The 21933-nt window shown below is 37.6% G+C and overlaps 2 protein-coding genes and 1 long non-coding RNA gene across 14 annotated transcripts; 1 reads left to right on the plus strand and 2 right to left on the minus strand.

Annotated features, from left to right (window-relative positions):
- Nucleotides 1-779: 779 nt before the first annotated feature.
- On the minus strand, nt 780-4794 carry LOC308681786 (tripartite motif-containing protein 29-like). 8 transcript variants are annotated; one of them, XM_081350907.1, is made up of 10 exons: nt 4543-4734; nt 4318-4446; nt 3796-3928; nt 3523-3590; nt 3139-3234; nt 2581-2814; nt 2331-2487; nt 1900-1938; nt 1660-1696; nt 780-1146 (listed from the first exon to the last, which is right to left on the minus strand). In XM_081350907.1, exons 4-10 carry the CDS (start codon nt 3583-3585, stop codon nt 1104-1106), a joined length of 669 nt encoding a protein of 222 aa, XP_081207033.1. In that variant the 5' UTR covers nt 3586-3590; nt 3796-3928; nt 4318-4446; nt 4543-4734; the 3' UTR covers nt 780-1103. The 8 variants fall into 8 exon arrangements, with proteins under 8 accessions (XP_081207033.1, XP_081207032.1, XP_081207028.1 ...); XM_081350906.1 differs by having other exon boundaries at nt 4311-4446; XM_081350902.1 differs by having other exon boundaries at nt 3523-4118; nt 4543-4772.
- A 1665-nt stretch (nt 4795-6459) lies between these two features.
- Nucleotides 6460-12455, minus strand: LOC308681894 (tripartite motif-containing protein 29-like). Of its 5 annotated transcripts, XM_081351201.1 has the most exons (10): nt 11667-11796; nt 10200-10244; nt 9387-9999; nt 9029-9124; nt 8141-8374; nt 7867-8032; nt 7707-7751; nt 7603-7630; nt 7295-7337; nt 6465-7028 (listed from the first exon to the last, which is right to left on the minus strand). In XM_081351201.1, the coding sequence occupies exons 3-10, from the start codon at nt 9945-9947 to the stop codon at nt 7017-7019; spliced, it is 1185 nt and encodes a 394-aa protein (XP_081207327.1). In that variant the 5' UTR covers nt 9948-9999; nt 10200-10244; nt 11667-11796; the 3' UTR covers nt 6465-7016. The 5 variants fall into 5 exon arrangements, with proteins under 5 accessions (XP_081207329.1, XP_081207327.1, XP_081207328.1 ...); XM_081351203.1 differs by lacking the exon at nt 7603-7630 and having other exon boundaries at nt 6460-7028; nt 11667-11928; XM_081351202.1 differs by lacking the exon at nt 11667-11796 and having other exon boundaries at nt 10200-10334.
- Nucleotides 12456-13337: 882 nt separating this feature from the next.
- LOC308681895 lies at nt 13338-16651 on the plus strand. The gene is made up of 5 exons (XR_014029083.1): nt 13338-14199; nt 15309-15350; nt 15645-15785; nt 16166-16299; nt 16426-16651. It is a non-coding gene; the product is annotated as an uncharacterized lncRNA (long non-coding RNA).
- Nucleotides 16652-21933: the final 5282 nt, after the last annotated feature.

The following is a 21933-nucleotide window of genomic DNA, read 5'->3' on the forward strand; positions in this document are numbered from 1 at the left end:
TGACAAGCCTGCCACCTTTAGCCAAAAAAGTGTAACAGCTAATGCTAACGTCGGTGTGGTGAAGTACTGAGTCCCAGCTTAGGACCCCAGTAGTATGAATTAAGATTCAAGTTGAGACAACATACTGTAGTTTTTTGTTGCTTACAGTATGCAGTGTATCAGATCACTCGGCAGATTTGATACAGATGAAAAGTTGGGTACAAATTTAGTACTTTTAAAAAGCAGAATAGTTCTTGACGTTATTTCACCTGTCTTTGATATTCTGCCCATGTGTTTGGAATCTTTAAATCAGAATGGGTGGGGCTCCTGTGCAAATGAAATTTATAAAGGTAAAAATTAATTTACTGCACTAACTGAACATTTTCTGAAGATTTCATTATATGTCCACCATCCTGAAAAACACTAGGCTATAGGCTACAAATAAATTTAAAAATCAAAACATTCACTAAAGGGCTTGCTAACCAAGTTCAGAACAGTACCATCTGCAAGTTTTTATAAAGTTTCTCATAATTCTCAAAAGGCAGAAATGGAAATTATGTGACTTAAGAGCAACAATCTATATATTTCAACCATATATATTAAATTCCTTTATAAAAATTTTAAGACACTAAAACAAATATGATATATTTATATTATCTTATAATTATATTTGTGTTATACTCAACTTAAATATAATTATAATATCATTATTATCTTAATTATGAAATTGCCTAACAGTTGAAAGTTGAGCATTTCATTTTTTGTTGATTTGAACAGATGATCTCTTGACAAATAAGTTTGTGTTGACACATTTATAACAAAGAAGTAGCAGGCTGAATTTCAACTTCCATCATCAAATGGTTGCAGAATTATGAGAACATTTCTGTTATAGCACCACCTAGTGCTGAAATTTGACAATATTTTTTATGGCACTTCCAAACATAACAGGTTAATTAGTCAATGAGCCATTCCAAAAAATCCATTGTTCTGTTCATATGTTTTTCATAATTATCACAAAAAAAGATTTACTGAGAACTGAGCAATATTTTTATAGCAATTTAAGTGTTATGCTAATATAACAATCTACCCATTCAGTAACAAGGTCCTTTGGTAGATGCAGTCTATCATTCCATTTCCGATTCCGAATCCAATTCCGTATCCTCAACACTGCAATCAAGATCATATTAATACAAGGTCATTTTTTTTAGAAATCAGTTTTTACATAGAAAAGAGTAGTTTCTAAATCAACTATAGAAAATAAGCACAGATGTGATAACTGATTAAAAAACATTAAAGCTGACAAACAGGCGTCACGTTCAAGGGTTAACATTTCATTCAAGGGTCATGTTCAAGGGTTAACAATTTAATATTATATGAAAGCACTAATTTCCAGCATGCAATTATGCCAATGAAATAAATTACTTGGTGGAAGAATTGATTACTGTAATTATTAAAATATTATTATTTATTTAACATTTGAGTATTTTATCATATCGCTGTTTTATTAAAGCAATAAAACAATTAAGGCTGTGTATTAGAGGGAACATGTCTTAGACAAGATAATACATGACGACAGGAAATATCTATTATTAATAAATACCTCAGCCACTGCTATCAGTTTTTTAAAGAAAAAAAGATTAGCAAGTATGATAAGAGTGGTTTAAAACTTATGACACTTACGACTCAAAATCCGTCAGCAACACAGGGCAATCTTGACCTAAAAAAATAAAAATAAAACATGCATCTTTCAGTGAGTAAAGAACTCAAACATGACAGTTATTTGCTAAGTATAATGTGGGCATCTTTGAACTCCTTGATATGTATTGGTTGTTGAAACAAGAACAACCTATGGCCTTTAATATTGAATGATTTTATGTTAAAAAATATATATTTTTTCTAATAGAAAAAAAGTGTACTTACTGAACAGGAACCTGTTTTTAAATATTTGGACATCAGCAACTATGAAGACAGATATACAATATTCACTTACATTATGTGGGAATTCACTGCATCAGTGATATAACAATGTTATACAACATTTGAGGAACAGTTTTCAGTCAACATTCCCACAGCGATGTGATTCTCCCATTTATATCTTTATAACAGGACATTATACAGTCTCTGTCTCCAATGTTGTGGTGAATTTAGCGGCTAATAAGCACTCCATCTCAAACTGTTCCATTATATAGATTTTATAGATTAAGTTGAGACAACACACTGTACTTGTACTTTTTGGTTGCTTACTGTAGTACATTGTATCAGGCCACTCAGCAGATTTGATGCAGATGAAAAGTTGGGTACAAATTTAGTACTTTTAAAAAGCAGAATAGTTCTTGACATTGTTATCTCACCTGTCTTTGATATTCTGCCCATGTGTTCTTCACAGAGTTTGTCCAGTTGTATCTTCAGGTGAGATACAGATTTCTCCACATTCTCAAATGTCTGGATGTCGTTAATCTTCCTGGGTGAGGCTGTGCGCTGAGTGAATGTTGAACAGGAAGCGTAATTCTGCAATTGGACGAAAAAACAATAACTTTAAAACAAGAATCAACACTGAATCAAAAACACTATCAAGATTTCATTCAAAATGTTTTTCTTTACCTGGAAGAAATAAACGTGATCCTCAGTGTGTAAAAGTGGCTCCAGTTTACAAGTCTCCTTCTGTAGTCTAACAATCTCCTCCCGCAGCATCTGCATGTGAATCTCTGCATCTCGCACTTCCTTGTTCTCCTGAGCTCTGGTCTTCTCTCTCACCTCGGCTTGTATGTTCTGAATGGAGCGGATGATCTCGGTGAAGATTCGGTCACTGTTCTCCACTGCTGCCTGTGCAGAGCGCTGTCACAACACACACAAAACACTTGTTCAAACTCCTGACACATTGACATGACAGATCATATACAGTATGCAGAGTAAACTGTAGGGTAAGCCATTCATTGGTTGTCCTAAAAAGTGTAAAGACAGAAAGCATTGCTGCTTGTTTGTGTCACGAGGTCAAAGTTTTGCTGGTTAGCTTTAGCCACTGCTGGTATGACATCATCTGGCTTCATCCTGATGGCCATTTAATAATATCCAGCCTGATCCCAAAAGTTCAAACATAACTGTGCAGTGTACATACATTTATGCAAATTTCTAAAATATTCCAGGTTTAATGAGCATTACCTTATGCAAGACCAAATTTTTCGTAGACTGTCGAATCTCCTTGTCTATGTCATTGGCTTGCTGACTGAAATCCCTCTTTTTTATTTTCAGTTCCTCCTGAGGATGAATTCACAATCAGTAAGAATCCCGTTCTTTATTGAATCAGTTTATTTGTATTTGTACGTAAATCTGCTGTTCATTATTTTGTTTTTGCATTTTTGTGTATATATATATATATATACATATACATATATATATATATATATACATATATATACATATATATATATATATATATACATACATACATACATATATATATATATATATACATACATATATACATACCCATATACACACACACACGACATATATATACATAGAGAGAGAGAGGTCTTACCGTACCTGTTTTTTTGCCATTTCAGCTGCAGCTGAGACTGTTTTATGTCCACTGTGCTGATTCCCCATACAAACTACACAAATACACTTCTGGTCATTGTAGCAGTAAATCTCCAGTGCTTTATGATGTTGAGGGCAGATCTGATGCTGTAGATTTGGGGAAGCTTTGACCAGCTTGTGTATTTTAAAAGCTTTAGACTCATAATGAGGACGAACATGAGTTTGGCAGTAAGAAGCCATACAAACCAAACAAGAATGGATGGCTTTTACTTTTCTTACTTTGCAAACATCACACGTCACGTCTCCAGGTCCAGCTGGATCCTCCCTCTTCATTCCCTCTAAAATATCAGCAAGCACAGTGCTTCTGCTGAGAGCTGGTCTTTGGTTGAATGTTGTCCTGCATGTAGGACAGCTGCAAAAAACACCTCTATGAACCTCCTGGTCCCAGCAGCTCTTAATACAATCCATGCAGAAACTGTGCCCACAAGATGTAGTCACTGGATCCTTAAGCAGATTCAGGCAGATCGGGCAGTTTAAAGGATTTTCAGTATCTAAGAGAGATTCTGCCATTTTTGGTGCTTTCAAACCCAGTGGAAAATTCACTGTAGAATAACAGGAGTTTAGTTTTTTTTTTTATCAGAATGAGAATGAAATGAAAATTAAAATAAAAATAATGAATCACTATTTCCTGCTCCTGGACTTTTCTTAAGTTTCAGAAATTTCACTATCTGCACCATACCATCCCAACAAGCACTACACATACATTTCAAATTCAAAAAACAGATTTGCCCTACTGTAAACCTGCTGCTCAATTCTCAAAACACTCCAACACAAGAGCTTGACAAACAAGTTGAGATCCCACGTGGTATGCACAGTGTTGTCTGTTGTGTTTGTTCTCCCAGTAGTGGTAAAAAGGTATTTTGTGTAGCCCTACAACACAACAACACTCTGCTAAGGTAGAGTGTGGAAAAAAACACCTTTAATTTTTTAACCTATACACAAATACATTTTTATTATTAGGCCTACCTCTTTCTTGGCCCAGTTAGTATCAGTCACTTCACTGTCAACGTGTTACTGGAGATAATAAAAATAACGCAAATGAGCAACAGAACTGGAACAGATTTATGTGAGCGCGTCGCGATTCGGAGGAAGAGCTCAAACTGAACAGAAAAAAAGTGCGCTGCTCTTAAAGGGGTAGTGCCCAATTCTGCCTGCAACAACCCGATCACCATTGCTGCGTTCGTACAAATAGGCTCTATGCACGAACGCTGCTGCCGTATTTCCGGTAGAATCTCAGCCAGCATCTTTACTTCCGCATAGCGCGTTCTCTAGCGAAGTGTACTAGCGGCAAAACTTCCATAAAATTCATTTTCTCAGAAACGGAGACAACGATTTTAGAAACCGATTCGCTAGTCAGATTTCGCATGATATGAGAGAATAGGCTACTTACCCTCAAAGTTGTCGATGTAGCTCGAAATATATAATTTAAAGCCCTTCTCTTTCTTACTCTTAGGTGTGACAGCTAACTGCCTCACAATATTGTTATTTTTTCTTCTTCTCAGAATTGAGATATAAAGCAACCGCAGATGGGAAAAAAAGTCAGAACTGTGTGATAACACGTCGCAAACACCTTCTTCCTTTTTTTATTTCATGACGGTAACAGGATTCCTTAGTGTAGACTAGCCTACTACACAAACAGCATCTGCACAAAACAATGCTGCCATACAACTTAACTTGCCTCTGCTGAGAGAGTATGGGAAAATACCCTTTATTTGATTTTTCACTTATGCACACAAACACACACTTTTATTACCTCTGGGCACATTACCCCGTAATACGTTTTTTATTTAGTAGTTAAATTCACCAAGTTCATTGTAGTAGAGACAGACAGACTTACAACGTGGCTGGCATTCCACGGGTGGTGGTGAGAGTGACACTGCGTGATATACATCAACAGAGGTATTGGCACAATTGCACCTGTAGTAAGTCAGGCTGGTTGCTAGGAACATACTTCAATCTTTGGAACATAAAAAAAAACAAAAAAACTTTCATTGAATGACAGTCATTTCTAAAAAATAATTGTTTAGTTACATACATTAACAGAGAACAATTTATTTAAGAAATTACTGTAATTTCCTACTGACCAGACTGACTTACTTGAGGTGAAATTTCCCAATACCTCCTTTTCATGTTTCCCTCCATTCTCTGAGACTGGCAAGTGCAGCTTCCAAATCCCCAGTACTCATCTTGCTGGATCTGTCTACAGCTTTTGACACGGTTAACCACCAGATCCTCCTGTCAACCCTCAAGGCGAAGGGCATCTCAGGTACCACACTCCAATGGTTCAAGTCTTCCCTCTCAAGTAGGTCCTGTCTTGGAGGGGTGAGGTGTCTATATCGCAACATCTAGCTACTGGGGTGCCTCAGGGCTCAGTGCTTGGACCACTTCTCTTCTTCATCTACATGTCAGTTCTCATTAGGATCTGTCATTCAGAAACATGTTTTTTTCCTATCACAGCTATGCTGATGACACACATCTCTACCTCTCATTCCAGCCAGATGATCCAATGGTAGCTGCTCGCACCTCGGCCTGCCTGACAGACATTTCTTGCTGGATGAAGGACCACTACATTCAACCCAACCTTGCAAAGACAGAACTACTTGTGGTCTCGACCAACCCAACACTTCATCAACTTCTCCATTCAGCCAGGTTATCAACCATAACTCCTTCCAGGACAGCTAGGAACCTTGGAGTTGTGATCACTTAAACTTCACAGACTGAACTGCCCGGTCCTGTAGATTTGCCTTGTACAACATTAGGAGAATCACTATTTCAATCTATATTTTAACCCATATGGTAAACTATATATTCCCTTGTTGTAGTGCCACCTCATGGCTGACTATCACAAAATTTGAAAACAACACAAATATAATACATTTCATTATAATCAGTTGAAATTGGAGCATTTTTTATTTATAAAATTTTTTTTTACATTTAAAATTTTTTTGTACAGATGATCTTTGGAACAAAAGGATCTGTTAACAAATCGATGACAAAGAAATAGAACACTGAACTTAAACTCCAATCATCAAATGGTTGCAGAATTATGTGAACATTTCTGTTATAGCACCACCTAGTGCTGGAATTTGACAATATTTTGTGTGGCTCCTCTAAAGTCATTGCTCAATTCGAATGTTTTGGAAGATTATTCACAACACAAAAACAAAAGCTTATGGAATTATGTGTGCAATGGGGTTACATGTAATGGACTAGGAAAAAAAATCTAAAAGGTACAGTTGTTTCAAAATTCAGTTTTTAAAGCCATATTACTAATTATAATATATAATATGTAATGTAATCTACCCATATGAGGTTCATCTCCAATGTTGGTGTCTTGTAACCTTTTATTGTACTCTAGGAAAAAAAAATGATGTCCAGATGTTTTTAAGTGTTGTCAAATTATGTGTGAAACTGTCTCCATCTATCCATATATGTAGTCATCACAATTGTCCCTGCAATCAAAGTTCACATTTTAGTGGGCAAGCTTACATGAAAAATTATTAGATTGTTGCTAAATCAACTAAAGAGCAAATGTGCACAATCACTACTGTCCAAATTTTGTTTTTGAAAATGTTTAATTTGACCAAGGCTTAATTTAGTTGGTAATTTATTTTAGGCTTCATTTATTTGATAAACATCTCAGCCATTTCAATCAAAACAAATCACATTTTTAGAAATGTTTTATTTCTATTTTTGTTTGCTTAATAAAAACACTTACCAAATCTGCACTTCCATCCCTACTTCCATCTCCGAGTGGTAAACTAGATTTTAAAAAAATGAAACATGGAAAGAGCTCAAATCACATGACAATTAAGTGCAGAAAACAAGTATACTGTGAGCCTGTTTGATAAGTAGTGTTTATTGAAACCGTTTGCCACAACAAAAAGAACAAGAACCAAAGAATAAGAGAATAACAGAATAAACTGGCTAAAATATAATAATATTAAAGGGCCTATATGTACGGATTTTCATGTGCAAGTACTCAGAACATTTTTGCAAGGAAAATTAAAATGATGTGACTTTTACCCGCTCTCCCAAGAGCCTCTCTTCCGTTCTATGACACATGAAACGAAGAACGTCGCTGTGAGTATTGAATCTCTTTTTTTTTTCTATAGAAAAAAGGTACTTACTGCTCTGGGACCTTTCGGTTTCATTGAATATTTGGACATCAGCCACTACAAAGACAAACACACATTATTCACTTACATTGTGAGATTTCTCAGAATAAATGTATGAAGACTGAACTGCCAAACTAAAAAAGGCTGAATGACACGTGAAATGTTATTTCACCTTTGTTAAATATTCTGTCCATGTGCTCTTTACAGACTTCATCCAGTTGGCTTTTCAGCTCTGAGAGAGATTGTTCTAATTTCTCAAATGTCAGGTTAGTAACATCTTTGGATGGAATTGTAACATTTTGAAAGCATTGTAACATTCCAGAAGAGAAAAAGTAATTCTGCAATTGTAAGAAAAAACAAAGAATTAAAAAAAAATATATCTTACAAAATCAACAGTGCCGAATTTCATTAAAAATAACCATCCTCTAGATATTTTTTTCCACCACCTGGAAGAAATAAACGTGATCCTCAGTGTGTAAAAGTGGCTCCACTTTACAAGTCTCCTTCTGTAGTCTAACAATCTCCTCCCGCAGCATCTGCATGTGACTCTCTGCATCTCGCACTTCCTTGTTCTCCTGAGCTCTGGTCTTCTCTCTCACCTCGGCTTGTATGTTCTGAATGGAGCGGATGATCTCGGTGAAGATTCGGTCACTGTTCTCCACTGCTGCCTGTGCAGAGCGCTGTCACAACACACACAAAACACTTGGTCAAACTCCATATTTAAAACTTTATCGACTAAAATCACTAGCTTCCGACAGACGGCCGTACGCAAGTCGATTTACGACTTACAAGTCGGGTTACTCTTTTGGCGTAAATCGACATGCGTATGGCGGTCTGCCGGAAGCTAGTTACTTTAAAAAAATATACCCATTGACTCCCATTAAAAGGCTTGGAAGAGCCAGGACATTTTTTAATACAACTCTGATTGTATTCGTCTGAAAGAAGAATGTGATATACACCAAGCATGGCTTCAGGGTGAGTAAATCATGGGCTAATTTTCATTTTTGGGTGAACTATCCCTTTAAGGGTGATTTATACTTCTGTGTCGGACCTAAACCGTATCCTCTACGCTGTAGACTAAATCGTGGGTTTTCATTTATACTTATGCGCTACACGTCTTCGTTGATGTGTAATTACACATACGCATGTGAAACCCGAGGGAGGGATTCTAGCAGACCAATCACAGTGATTGTGGTCCGCGTAGAATTGACGCATTGTTACATTTTTGGAGAGGTGCACGTCAGGGTACGCAAGGCGACGCGTGCTACACACAGCCTACGACGTAGCTACGGAGTGAGTTCGATGCAAAAGTATAAATGGGGCTTTAGTCCTACCTTATGAGAGGCCACAGCTTCCTTGAACTTCAGAACCTCCTTGTCCATGTCATTGTTTTTCTGAATTAAATTCTCCTTTATCATTTTCAGTAGCTCCTGTGAATGAATTTGCAATCAATAAGAATCCTGTTGTTAAGCGACTTCAAATAACAAAATAAAAATCAACTGTTGAATGGAATCAAAATATTTGCATTTGTACAGGATTTTGTTCCATTTTTTCAATAAAAACAGCTTCCATCACCTATTTTTTACTAATTTGCTACCACGAGCTACCTATTCTTACAAACAAGATATTCTTATATATCAATTATTTATCATAGAAGTAAGATTAAATTCGACTTGAAAGACAGGTCTTTACCTGTTTTTTTGGCATTTCAGCTGCAGCTGAGACTGTTTTATGTCCACTGTGCTGATTCCCCATACAAACTACACAAATACACTTCTGGTCATTGTCGCAGTAAATCTCCAGTGCTTTATGATGTTGAGGGCAGATCTGATGCTGTAGATTTGGGGAAGCTTTGACCAGCTTGTGCTTTTTAAAAGCTTCAGATACATAATGAGGTTGGATGTGAGTTTGGCAGTAAGAAGCCATACAAACCAAACAATACTTGATGGCTTTTACTTTTCTTCCTTTGCAAACATCACACGTCACGTCTCCAGGTCCAGCTGGATCCTCCCTCTTCATTCCCTCTAAAATATCAGCAAGCACAGTGCTTCTGCTGAGAGCTGGTCTTTGGTTGAATGTTGTCCTGCATGTAGGACAGCTGTAAACACCTCTATGAACCTCCTGGTCCCAGCAGCTCTTAATACAGTCCATGCAGAAACTGTGCCCACAAGATGTAGTCACTGGATCCTTAAGCAGATTCAGACAGATCGGGCAGTTTAAAGGATTTTCAGTATCAACGAGAGATTCTGCCATTGTTTATGTTTGTCAGGTTCTCCCAGTAGTGTAAAAGGTATTTTGTGTAGACCTACAACACAACAATTAAAACAATAAAGCCATAACTTCCTGAGGTAACGTTAGAGTGTGGAAAAATACCTTTAATATTCTTTTCAATCTATACACACAAACATACGGCATGCATACATACATGGCATGCACGTGCGCACGATTTACTTTTTTTTTTTCTTGCATGTCGTGCGGAGATCCGTACAAACACGCTTTTATTACCTCTTTCTTGGCCCAGTATCAGTCACTCCACTGTCAACCGTGTTACTGGAGATGATACAATAGCGCAAATGAGCAACAGAAATGGAACAGATTAATGAGTGCGCGATTCGTGTTTTTCGCAAAAGAAGGAAGTACTCAAACTGAACAGAAAAAAATAGTGCGCTTCTCTTAAAGTGCTGGTGCCCAGTTCTTACCTGTTGACGTCAGAAAGGCGTCAGTACATTATAATCTGTTGTGGTCTATTACTGAACCGATACCGAATCGTCCTCGTCTGCATCGCGATGCATCGTAGAAACAATTAATTTTATGAAGGTAATATGATGTCATAAAGAATCCCATGCACGGGTAAGATTTGTGAAAGTGTACATAAGATTGCAAGCGTAACTTAAATTTGCATGCGCAAGAGAAGATTTGTAAAGGTGTAAATCGCCTTTCAAGTGTAAAAAAATAATATTTGCAGCATTTTACTGTTATTCGTAAGTGTAATTCATGTATTTTGAAACTGCAGCTTCGTGCTAACGCAAAATAAATAGGATATGTATTCTTCTGACTTCCATTTTTCCGCGCTTACACTTTTGGCCCGTTTTTTTTTTTCATACAAATACGGCCAAAAGCACTGCAAGCCTGTGAACCATACTTGCCAACCTTGAGACCTCAGAATTCGGGAGATATTCAAAAGGACGGGGGGGGGGGGGGGGGGGGGGGGGGGGTGCACGACTACTGATTTTTGCTAGTTGATTTCTTATCAAAACTATACTCGAGTTACTCGACTACTCGTGGTTCATGCTACTGTAAATGAAAAGACATGAAATAGCTAGATCTTATCAATAAATATTTATTCATTCATAGCCTAATGCAACAATTACTTAAGTAAACTCTCAAAACATTATAATTATGACATTTCATTTTTAAATTTTCATGTAACAGTCTAAAGCTAAATAAATAGCTGTTCTTGCCTTTCATTTCAGACGTCTGCTTCTAGGGTGTTATTTCAACCGTAGTTGAGCACGCTCATAATGGAATCAACGTGGTGCGCTAGTTTTTCCAGGCGGGTTTTTCCTTCTCATCTCCAGAAATATATCTAGTAGTAAAGCTAATGCGAGGGCTAGAAATCAATTAATCCTTTGCTGATACTTCTTCGTCGTCATCATGGAGAGCGCAGTTTGGTTGCATAGCAACGACAGACGCCATGGGAGCGCAAGCGTTTGGACTGAAACGGCGCCCAGTGACGGATGGTGAAGCAATATTTTTGTCCGGGTGGAAATCGGGAGAAATTCGGGAGAAAGGTCGGTCCGGGAGATTTTCGGGAGGGGCTTTGAAATTCGGGAGTCTCCCGGAAAAATCGGGAGGGTTGGCATGTATGCTGTGAACAGCAATTTGCAACCGAAAACAACAGAGTCAGGAACTGCAAAACAGATTAATTGCGTAAAATCAAACGTAAAATTAAAAGCGTAAATTTTCTTTTACCTGTGCTTCCAGTTTTGGGACGATTCTTGGAGTTTTGCAAGCGCGAAGCAGTGAACTGTTACTAGTTATAGTACAGTGTTGTGCTTATGGGACTGGGGAATTTTTTCAAGTGTGTTGGGGTTTAGACAGTTCCTCTTCTTGGACAAAACCTCTCCAGCCACAGAGGATGCAGGGGAACATAAAAATGGCAGTGCCAGCTGGTATAAATGAGGACACTGATGCTTCTGTTGAGCCCAGACAGGGGAGGATTTCCTCTTTCTTGCTGGCTCCATTATACCAGGAAAAAGGAAGAGGTCACAAAAAGCAAACAAATCAAAAAGCAGTCCAGTCCAGATCCAAAAATACAAAGCAATCCAAATAATCTAATTAATATAACAAGACTATAATATAGCTAGGCCTACAATAATTAATAATAACAATATACTAGAACTTTTCTAACCTGATATTATGTAATAATATACAGCCCAAACACATATATGACACAATAATGACAATGACAGTTCTCTAAGTCTTTGACACTACAACTGCTTCTACTACTCCTGACAACACCCACAAGGTGGCGCGAGTTTCCAACCCCCTTTATCCGGAAGCGACACTCAGACCGAACTGATGATATATTCACACAAACCCATAGACAGTAAAAGAAATGGACACAGCGACCCCATTGGAACTCAATTGAGACAAGTGAAGCCCGTTTTCAGCATAGACAGTATATAAACTGGACACAGCGACCCCATAGGTTTCAACGGAGAGAAGTTGAAGCACATAAGGAGCAGTCATTTCCTGATTGCCAGGCGTACTGCGCAGACTCAAACTGAGCTTGACGACGGGGATGTGACGTGAGCAGCCTGCCTGACAGTTGTAAGTTTTCTAGCAGCTGTGCCTGACGAAATCGGAACCATTCCCTTCCGAATCTTGCAGAGATGGAAAGCGTGAGTAGGATCTGTCCATGAGCTAGGAGCAGAAGCAACGTCATGACTCTCTATGGGCTTCTCCTTTGACTTTATCGGACTTTATGCCTCCGCGTCCCCCAAATTGCCCGCGAGCTTCTCTTCCTGTCTCTACGGTAATTTCCAGAGAGTCGCGTGGTTTTGACGCAATCGTTAGCCTACTTTTACAAAAACTGCTTCTACGGGGCCATAACGTAAGATACAAGGTAATGGAGCCTTTTATACATTGTCGTGCTTCTTTAGAAATAAATAATGGACAAATGGAGTCTTTAAACGCCTCAGATGTAAAGTTATTCGCTGTCAAAGTGACGCCAAAATGAATGGAAGTCAATGGGATGCTAACAGCAGGTGAAGGCTTGTTAGCCAATGGCGGCTCCCGGGGGTACCTTCAAACTAATACGAAACGCTTACCCACTGGTTTTCAGCGATTTCTTAGCACTTCCTTTCCTGACGCGCAGACTCAAACCGAGCAAAGCGTTACACGGACCACGTGAGCAACCCGTCTGTCTTCTAGTAGCTGTGCCAAGAGAAATCTGAATCATTCCCTTCCGAATCTTGCAGAGACGGAGAGTGTGATTAGGAGCTGTCCATGAGCTTGGAGCAGGAGAAACTTTTGCTAAGTATTCTGATTAATTATATTGTCATTTTGCCTCCACGTCTCCCCGATTGCCCGCGAGCTTCTCCTCCCGTCCATACGGTAATCTCTCTAGTGTGCGACAGAGAGTCGCGTGGTTATGACGCAATCGTTAGCCTACTTTTACAAAAACTGCTTCTACGGGGCCATAACATAAGCTACAAGGTAATGGAGCATTTTATACATTGTCGTGTTTCTTTAGAAATAAAAAATGGACAAATGGAGTCTTCAAACGCCTCAGATGTAAAGTTATTCGCTGTCAAAGTGACGCCAAAATGAATGGAAGTCAATGGGATTGCTAACGCAAGTGAAGTTCTGCTACAAGATGGCGGCACCCGGTCGACTTCCTTCCCGCTTGCACAAACCCCACAAACCGAGGCCTCGTTTGTCATTAGCAGGGGGGCACTGTTTCATAAAACATTAAAGCTTCCCCGTGCGCCGCCATTGATTAGCAGACCATCACCTGCTGTTAGCATTACATTGACTCCCATTCATTTTGGCATCACTTTAAAGTTTAAAGACTCCATTTGTCCATTATTTATTTCTAAAGAAACACAACAATGTATAAAAGGCTCCATTACCTTGTATCTTACGTTATGGCCCCGTAGAAGCAATTTCTTTTTAAATAGGCTAACGATTGCATCATAACCATGCGACTCTCTGTCGCACAGTAGAGAGATTACCGTATATACAGGAGGAGAAGCTTGCGGGCAGTCAGGGGGACGTGGAGGCAAAATGACAAAATAATTAATCAGAATACTTAGCAAAAGTTGCTCCTGCTCCTAGCTCATGGACACCTCCTACTCACACTCTCCGTCTCTGCAAGTTTCGGAGGGGAATGATCCAGATTTCTCTCGGCACAGCTACTAGAAGACAGACGGGTTGCTCACGTCACATCTACGTCGTCAAGCTCAGTTTGAGTCTGCGCAGTACGGTCGGCCATCAGGAAGTGAGTGCTTCTAATTGACTTCACTTTTCTCCGTTGAATCCAATGGGGTCGCTGTGTCCATTTATTTTACTGTCAATGGTCATTAGTCACATGATTTTCACGTTAACAACACAAGCCTCGAACATACAGGCCTCGAATCGCGGCTTCATCTGGCACGCCCATTTTTTCTCAACACAAGCTCCGACGCCTCGGTTCAAATTTCACATCACTAGTCAGAAGAATACAGATCCTATTTATTTTGCATTAGCACGAAGCAGCAGTTTCAAAATACATGAATTACACTTACGAAAAACAGTAAAATGTTGCAAATTTTTTTTTATTGCACTTGAAAGGTGATTTACACCTTTACAAATCTTCTCTTGCACATGCAAATTTAATTTACGCTTGCAATCTTTTGTAGGCAAACAGTATAGACTTAATCCAGGAAGACAGAGCACAGGTAAGTAGGCAGGCAGCAGAGAATCGTAACAAGGTAAACAGTCCAAGGCCATAAACGGGGAAATCATAAACAGGAAAATACGCTTAGAAATGTAGCCACAACAACAACAACAAAAAAACAACAACAACAACAACAAAAAATAACCTTGCAATGATGGTTTGGGGGAGTGCTAGTTAAATAGTCCATGGGATGGGAATCAGGTGTGCGGTCAGCACCAGGTACGGGATTATAGGAAATGAAATCTGTGATGAAATTAGTACTCAGGTGATGGGTGATCAGAGGGAGCCACAGAGGCTGGATTTGTGACATTATTAAACAAAATCAATATAACCATAATTATTCCAGATGCTTTTACAGTCAAATCTGACTCAACACTTGTCATGTCAGTGTATTGCACAAGGCTCAGGAAGTGAGACTTGAACAGTCAAGATTTGTTTGTCTTGTGTTTCCTTGTGTTTCTTGTTTCCTTGTGTCTCCTTGTGTTTCTTGACTGACCAGTTCTTAAGGCATGCATTTCCCAGAAACTTAAAAATAAAACAAATTAAAAAAAATGTAAAAAAAATTAGCATACAAAAATGCATAAATAGGTTGTGCGGTTGAGAGACATCCAGACACACTGAGCAGACTGGTAGAATGGCTCTGACAGCGATTATTCTTCTGTGCTTCGCAGCTTTGCTGGCTTTCCCAGGGCTGGGAGAGCGTGACCACGCAGGTGAGGTATCTTCTATAAATGTTACATTAAAAACATACATTTTAACATTAGATGTTACATTTTGATATTAACTCCACTATTGTTTTATATATAATTTTTCTATACAATATTTAAATTACAAAAAAAAAGTAAGAGTAAATGTAGCTTAATTAAATGGCAGTAATTATTAATGCATTGCACCCAGCACTGCGTATTTGTTATTAAAGCTACACTATAATAACTCTAAATTACCACTGCATGTATTTGATGTATTCAAACTATATAATGCTCTTTCTTTCTCTCTCCCAAATGAAGCTGCTCCCCAGCTGAATAGGATCCCCGTTGAGGTGACTGTCATTAATGGCAGTGAGCAGATTTCCTACTCCACCACTGTGATAAAGGGAGGGCCAATGTTTGGGGCTTAAATGAACTGCAGGACACCAACTCCAGCTTCAAGTATTCCTTAAAATTTTACTTAATTGATCTGAAGTTTAGTGCACTTCACATGCAGTAATGTAATTATATACCTGATTAACTTTACTACTGGTTGTGATTACCCACACTTAATCAAAATCAAAGTTATAGAAAAATGGGGCATACTTACCACTGTGACCACTAAGGAAAACAGGAACAAAAAGATCAATGCAATTCTGTAATGTACTATTATTTTCAATTTTCTATACATTTCCGATAAGCCTGCAGATGCTGAATCAACGCTTGTCTTGTCAGTCAATTGAACAAGGCCCAGGACTAACAACATTTCTAGAAAGCAGACTTCGAATGGAATAAAATGTTTGTGCTAATTCTGCTACCTTTATTTATTTTTTTAACAAAAGATTCTCATACACTATGGACAAAAACTATGGCATATATCTGGAGAGTGTGAATGGATTGTCTGGAATAAAGGGCAAGTCATACTGGGAGCTTCTATCTGAGAAACCAGGAGGGCATCCCATCCCACTGGATGTGGGTAAGGGAAAATATAATTATATACTGTAGTATTACTTTACTGAGCAGGAAAGTTTAATTTAACTTACAACACAATAATTAATTATTAATTATTATTTATGCTCTGGAATGCCTCAATCTTTTGCAGGAATTGGCTGCTACCAACCCCAGAGAGATGAGACTTTGATCCTGAAGTTCATCACTTACGCCAAAAAAAGAGATTTGTTTCATGATGATCTATGAAATGTGACTGCTGAATTAATACCACATCAGTCATGTCATCAGTGTAAAGTTTAAGTGAGTGGATAAACTCATCATTTAATTGCATCTACAGTAGTATAACATTCTAATAAACACATAGAACTGACAGAACTGAAAAGCCTCCCTGATCTTTTGATCTTTTAACAAACATTCCTAACTAATTTGATTCGAATAAATAGTGTACATTACCAGTACAGTATTCAACACTACCTCTTCACCTGCACCGTAAAACCTAAAGGAGCCTCAAGTATCCTGTCGGATACTCAATGAACTTATAAATGTAATTTAAGTGCCTCAAAGCTCTTTCTCCTATAGTAGGGTTACTGGTGGAGCATTGACAGTCTTCGCGGTTCTTACAGGAACTTATGGGATCCTTTAAGCACTTTTTATTCAGTTCAGAGGACCCGAATTCTATAAAATTTCTATAAATTGTAAGATCTTTTAAAGGGGTCATAATGCAATTTTTGTACAAGCTAATATGATTCTTTAGGGTCTAAATTAAAAGTTTGTAATATACTTTAATTAAAAATTCTCATTAGTATTGTAAGAAAACACTAATTTTACCTGGTCAAAAACAGCTCTGTTTTCAGCTCGCCGTTTAAGTGCATGTGTCTTTAAATGATAATGAGCTCTGTTCTGTGCGTACACCGTTTGTAATAATAACACAATAACCATAACGCGTTGTTCATCATAAACGTGGGATTATGAATTATATTGAGAACGTCATACATAGAAAACATGCCGTAATGTACCCTGAGTGTAAACCTTAGACGCATTCATCGTTAAGCGTGCAGCAAGCGATTTGCAAAGATTAATATAAATATTAATATAAAGGTTAATAAAATGTAACACTCACTTCAGTTATCCTGGAGGTGCAGCAGGAACACGAATAGTTGGTACCGATCCTTTTTTCAGGAGCAGCTTCTTAGCAAAATTAGCTTTATATTGACCTCGTTTATAAAGCAGTCTGGTGTGTGAAATGATTCGCGCCAACATGACAGCATTGACGTTGATCGAGGGGAATATTCCCTTCAAAAACAAAAAACTCAGCCACTGCGTCTTCAGCGGTTTGGATTTAGGAATATCAAAATGACTGCTGTGTTCCTTATTACACCCAAGAACAGAACACCACAATCGCTTAGACGCCATTCTGCTCATAGACAGTGCTCCAGCGTATCAACAATGACCGCGCCAGTCCGCGCGGACTATGATTGACAGCTCGCTCACGAGCGAGGGCGGGTCTGTGTTGAAACGCTGCTGTCAATCAACAATTGTGGGAGGGGCGTTGATTTTGTGACGTCACAAAATCGAACGGCTTGATTTGAGATGGGGGAAAATATGAAGGTAAATCAGTAGCAAAACTCGAGAGCACGTAAATGTAAATTTGAGAACTTGTACAATAAATATTCGTACTTGTACATGAACATTTACACTCACAGCTCCCATGTGAAAACCTGTAAAATAAAAATCTGAAGTTGAATGTTGAAATTTGCACTCGCATACAATAGTCACAAACCTGTATTCTGAATCTGAAGCTGCATGCAAGTAGACACAAATGTGTAAAATGCCATTCGCAGAAATACAACAACAGACACAAACTTGTAATATATATTTTGCGTTTAATCTTACGTTCACATTCACAGTACTACCTCAAATAGGCACTTGCAACTTCTCAAATCTGTCACTGCAGTTTCAAATTTCGCGCCTTGACTTTTGCTACTCTTTTCGCGATATATCAGGTGCAAAACTAACTTGTGCACTTGAAACTCAGAAGCGGCGAGAGAGAAAGGGGGGCGGGAGCTGGGGTGTTCAAAGGAGCTGTTTTATTGGTTGGCAGCTAGCCAATGAAATGGGACTTCGATGATGTCACGAAACCCGTGTGCACTGAAACGTTAACATGGCTTATAGCATAATGCATTAATGCATTAGACTGATATTAAAAAAATAAACGATATTATCAAACTCAGTAAACACAATGCTTATAATGCATTCTACAGAAAAGCAGATGAGCACAGAATATGAACACAACGCGTTTAATTGAGACAGTGGTATTAAAAGACCAAACTCAGGAAACACCATACAAATAAAGCAAAGCAATTGAGCTCTGAATATGGATGCAACGAGTTTAATTGTACGTTTTCCTCCCATAGAAAACCAAGAAAACGCTTAATAAGACTTAATGGACCAACAGTTATAAAATAAATAAATAAATAAATAAAACACACATAATTTGTTAAATTATTAATAAAACAAACAAACACAGGCAGCAAGTTTATTTGCACTCAACACACATTTGCTTTCTTTCGTCATATTCTGTGCTCATCTGCTTTTCTGTAGTATGCATTATAAGCATTGTGTTTACTGAGTTTGATAATATCGTTTATTTCTTTTAATATCAGTCTAATGCTTTTTTTATTGCATTAACAACAATTACAGAACATGAACAAAAACAAAATATATATATATATAAAAAAGAAGAGGCCAGGGTTAAAGATATACAAATACACAATACAAACATTAAATGAAAACAAAACTAAATAGACCTAACAAACAATAAAAGGCTTTGACATTTCACAAAATCTGAAAAGTGTTCAACAAATACATGGTTTTATATCAGTCTAATGCATTTTCAGTGCACACGGGTTTCGTGACATCATCGAAGTCCCATTTCATTGGCTAGCTGCCAACCAATAAAACGGCTCCTTTGAACACCCCAGCTCCCGCCCCCCTTTCTCTCTCGCCGCTTCTGAGTTTCAAGTGCACAAGTTAGTTTTGCACCTGATATATCGCGAAAAGAGTAGCAAAAGTCAAGGCGCGAAATTTGAAACTGCAGTGACAGATTTGAGAAGTTGCAAGTGCCTATTTGAGGTAGTACTGCGAATGTGAACGTAAGATTAAACGCAAAATACATATTACAAGTTTGTGGCTGTCATTGTATTTCTGTGAATGGCATTTTACACATTTGTGTCTACTTGTCTGCAGCTTCAGATTCAGAATACAGGTTTGTGACTATTGTATGCGAGTGCAAATTTCAACATTCAACTTCAGATTTTATTTTACAGGTTTTCACATGGGAGCTGTGAGTGTAAATGTTCATGTACAAGTACGAATATTTATTGTACAAGTTCTCAAATTTACATTTACGTGCTCTCGAGTTTTGCTACTGATTTACCTTCATCGAAAACATATAAGAAGATTTAAAAAAAAAAAACACTGGATGGATTTTTATCATTTTATGATGGTTGTGTACAGGCACTGCCAACACACATTTCAGTACAATCAACTTGTAAAAGTGCATGTACCATTATATGACCCCTTTAACATTTAAGTGGTTCCTGGAAGATCTCTTATGTTAAAGCCAGCATCTGGAGGAACCCAATGGTTCTGTGAGGCCAAGATTTTCATATCCTATTATTATTACATTTAATCATTTAGCAGACGCTTTTATCCAAAGCCACTTACAAATGAGGAGAGCAATAGAAGCAGTTAAACTAACAATAGAACAAAAATATGTAAGTGCTGTGACCCTTCCCAGTTTAGTCTGACGCAGTATTCGTTTATTTTATTTTTTTAAACAGATATAAAATAGAAGAGAAGAGAAAAGAAAGCGTTAGTATTAATTGATTAATGGATTAGTGTTTATATTTAAGTTTGATTCAAGGCTTAAATTTATTTAGTATATTGTATTGATTAATTTAAAACTTAAAGGTCCCATATTGTACTCCTTTCTGAAGTTTTATTTTAGGTTTTGATGTCCTTAAGCATACATATTTTCGGTGTAAGTACCAAAAAACATATCAATATATATTTTTACGGCTCATTTCTCAGGAGCTCTGCCAAGAACACAACCCGAACATGGACTTCTTGCACAACTACTTCCGCTTTCTACTTATAACAACTCGGGAGTTTCTGGTAACAGCTTTTAGCTGTTCATTATTTTTCATCATTATTCTATGGCTGTCAATTGATTAAAACAGTGAATCATGTTTTCTGCGTTAACATGAATTATCTTGAACTTGCTGAAATGGTCCTAATAAATATATTTTCTTTCCAAACTGTGCATTCTGAATAATAAATAAATATATTTCCCTAATAACCTGCATCAGTTCAGTGCTCGTCTTCTCATTAACAGTGTGTTTCTCTTACTGATCATATTTCATACCTGTTGAGTTTACATTTTTAAATGACATTGACTGATAAATAATATTAAAATATTTGAATGAATGAATGTGCAGTATGCTTTAAATTTAACTATGTATATTTAAAGGGGTGGTATAATGCCCTTTTCACAAGATGTAAAATAAGTCTTTGATGTCCCCAGTGTGTATGTGAAGTTTTAGCTCAAAATACCCCACAGATAATTTTATGTAGCATGTTAAAGTTGTCACTTTTTGAGGGTGAGCAAAAAAAATAAAAGTACCGTTTTTGTGTCTGTCCCTTTAAATGCAAATGAGCTGCTGCTCCTGACACAGGGGGCGGAGCTTCAAGAGCTTGTGTCCTTTTACCTCACACAAACATGCACTGGAAATTTCAAAAACCTTTAGCCTTTTATGTTCAAACCGAAGTCAGAAAGATGAGAGACTCGAGAAGAAGTGACAACTTTTATGTCACTGATGTGTAGTTATCTTCTAGTCATTGATTAGCATATTCTGTCTTGATAATCTATAAATCGCGTTGCCGGGGGCGGGGTTTATGTAAATTTTAGGGTTAGTGATGTCACTAACCCGGGAGGAAGCTTGTGTAGTCTCTACCAGCCGTCCTTAAAAAGCAATTTCTTTAAAAGTAAATATCTCCCTTTACTTTGAACTTTGAGCGTTGTAATTTTGCAGATGTTGTTTATGCTCAAACAGCAACATTACACACTAACTAAAGTTAGAAAAGTGAAATCATATTCAACCACCCCTTTAATCAATCTTAAACCATGTTGAGGAGAATAGAGGAGAATGATAGTCAACTACTTTGAATATTAATTTAGAATTTTGGACATAAACATGTACAATGCATACAGTAAAATGATTGACTGAATATCTTTTTGTCAGATTGGATACTGATTACAATCACTCAAACCTCTCTATCTAAGACTACATAACCGTAGGTCTAAGCACATACACAATGCTTACAGTTTTTAACACTTTTTATTTGTGCTTGTAGTTCTAATCCTTGTCCAACATGCAATGGATTGTGGGTAATATTAGCTGTTAAGTGTGTGCATGGATCTGTACTCCAGAAGCCAATGAGTTTTAGTTTGAAAAAAATAAAATTATTTATAAAATAGCACTATACAACATGGGATCTCACACATGTTGCTGCCTCAATTACACATCTGCTTATGTCTCTACCCGTGGTCTGTTCATTTTGAGTTCCTTGGAGATAAAAACTCACCACTTACAAATAC

The sequence above is a fragment of the Scardinius erythrophthalmus genome (genome assembly GCF_964197995.2).
Source record: "Scardinius erythrophthalmus genome assembly, chromosome: 21".
NCBI classification, from domain to species: Eukaryota; Metazoa; Chordata; class Actinopteri; order Cypriniformes; family Leuciscidae; genus Scardinius; species Scardinius erythrophthalmus.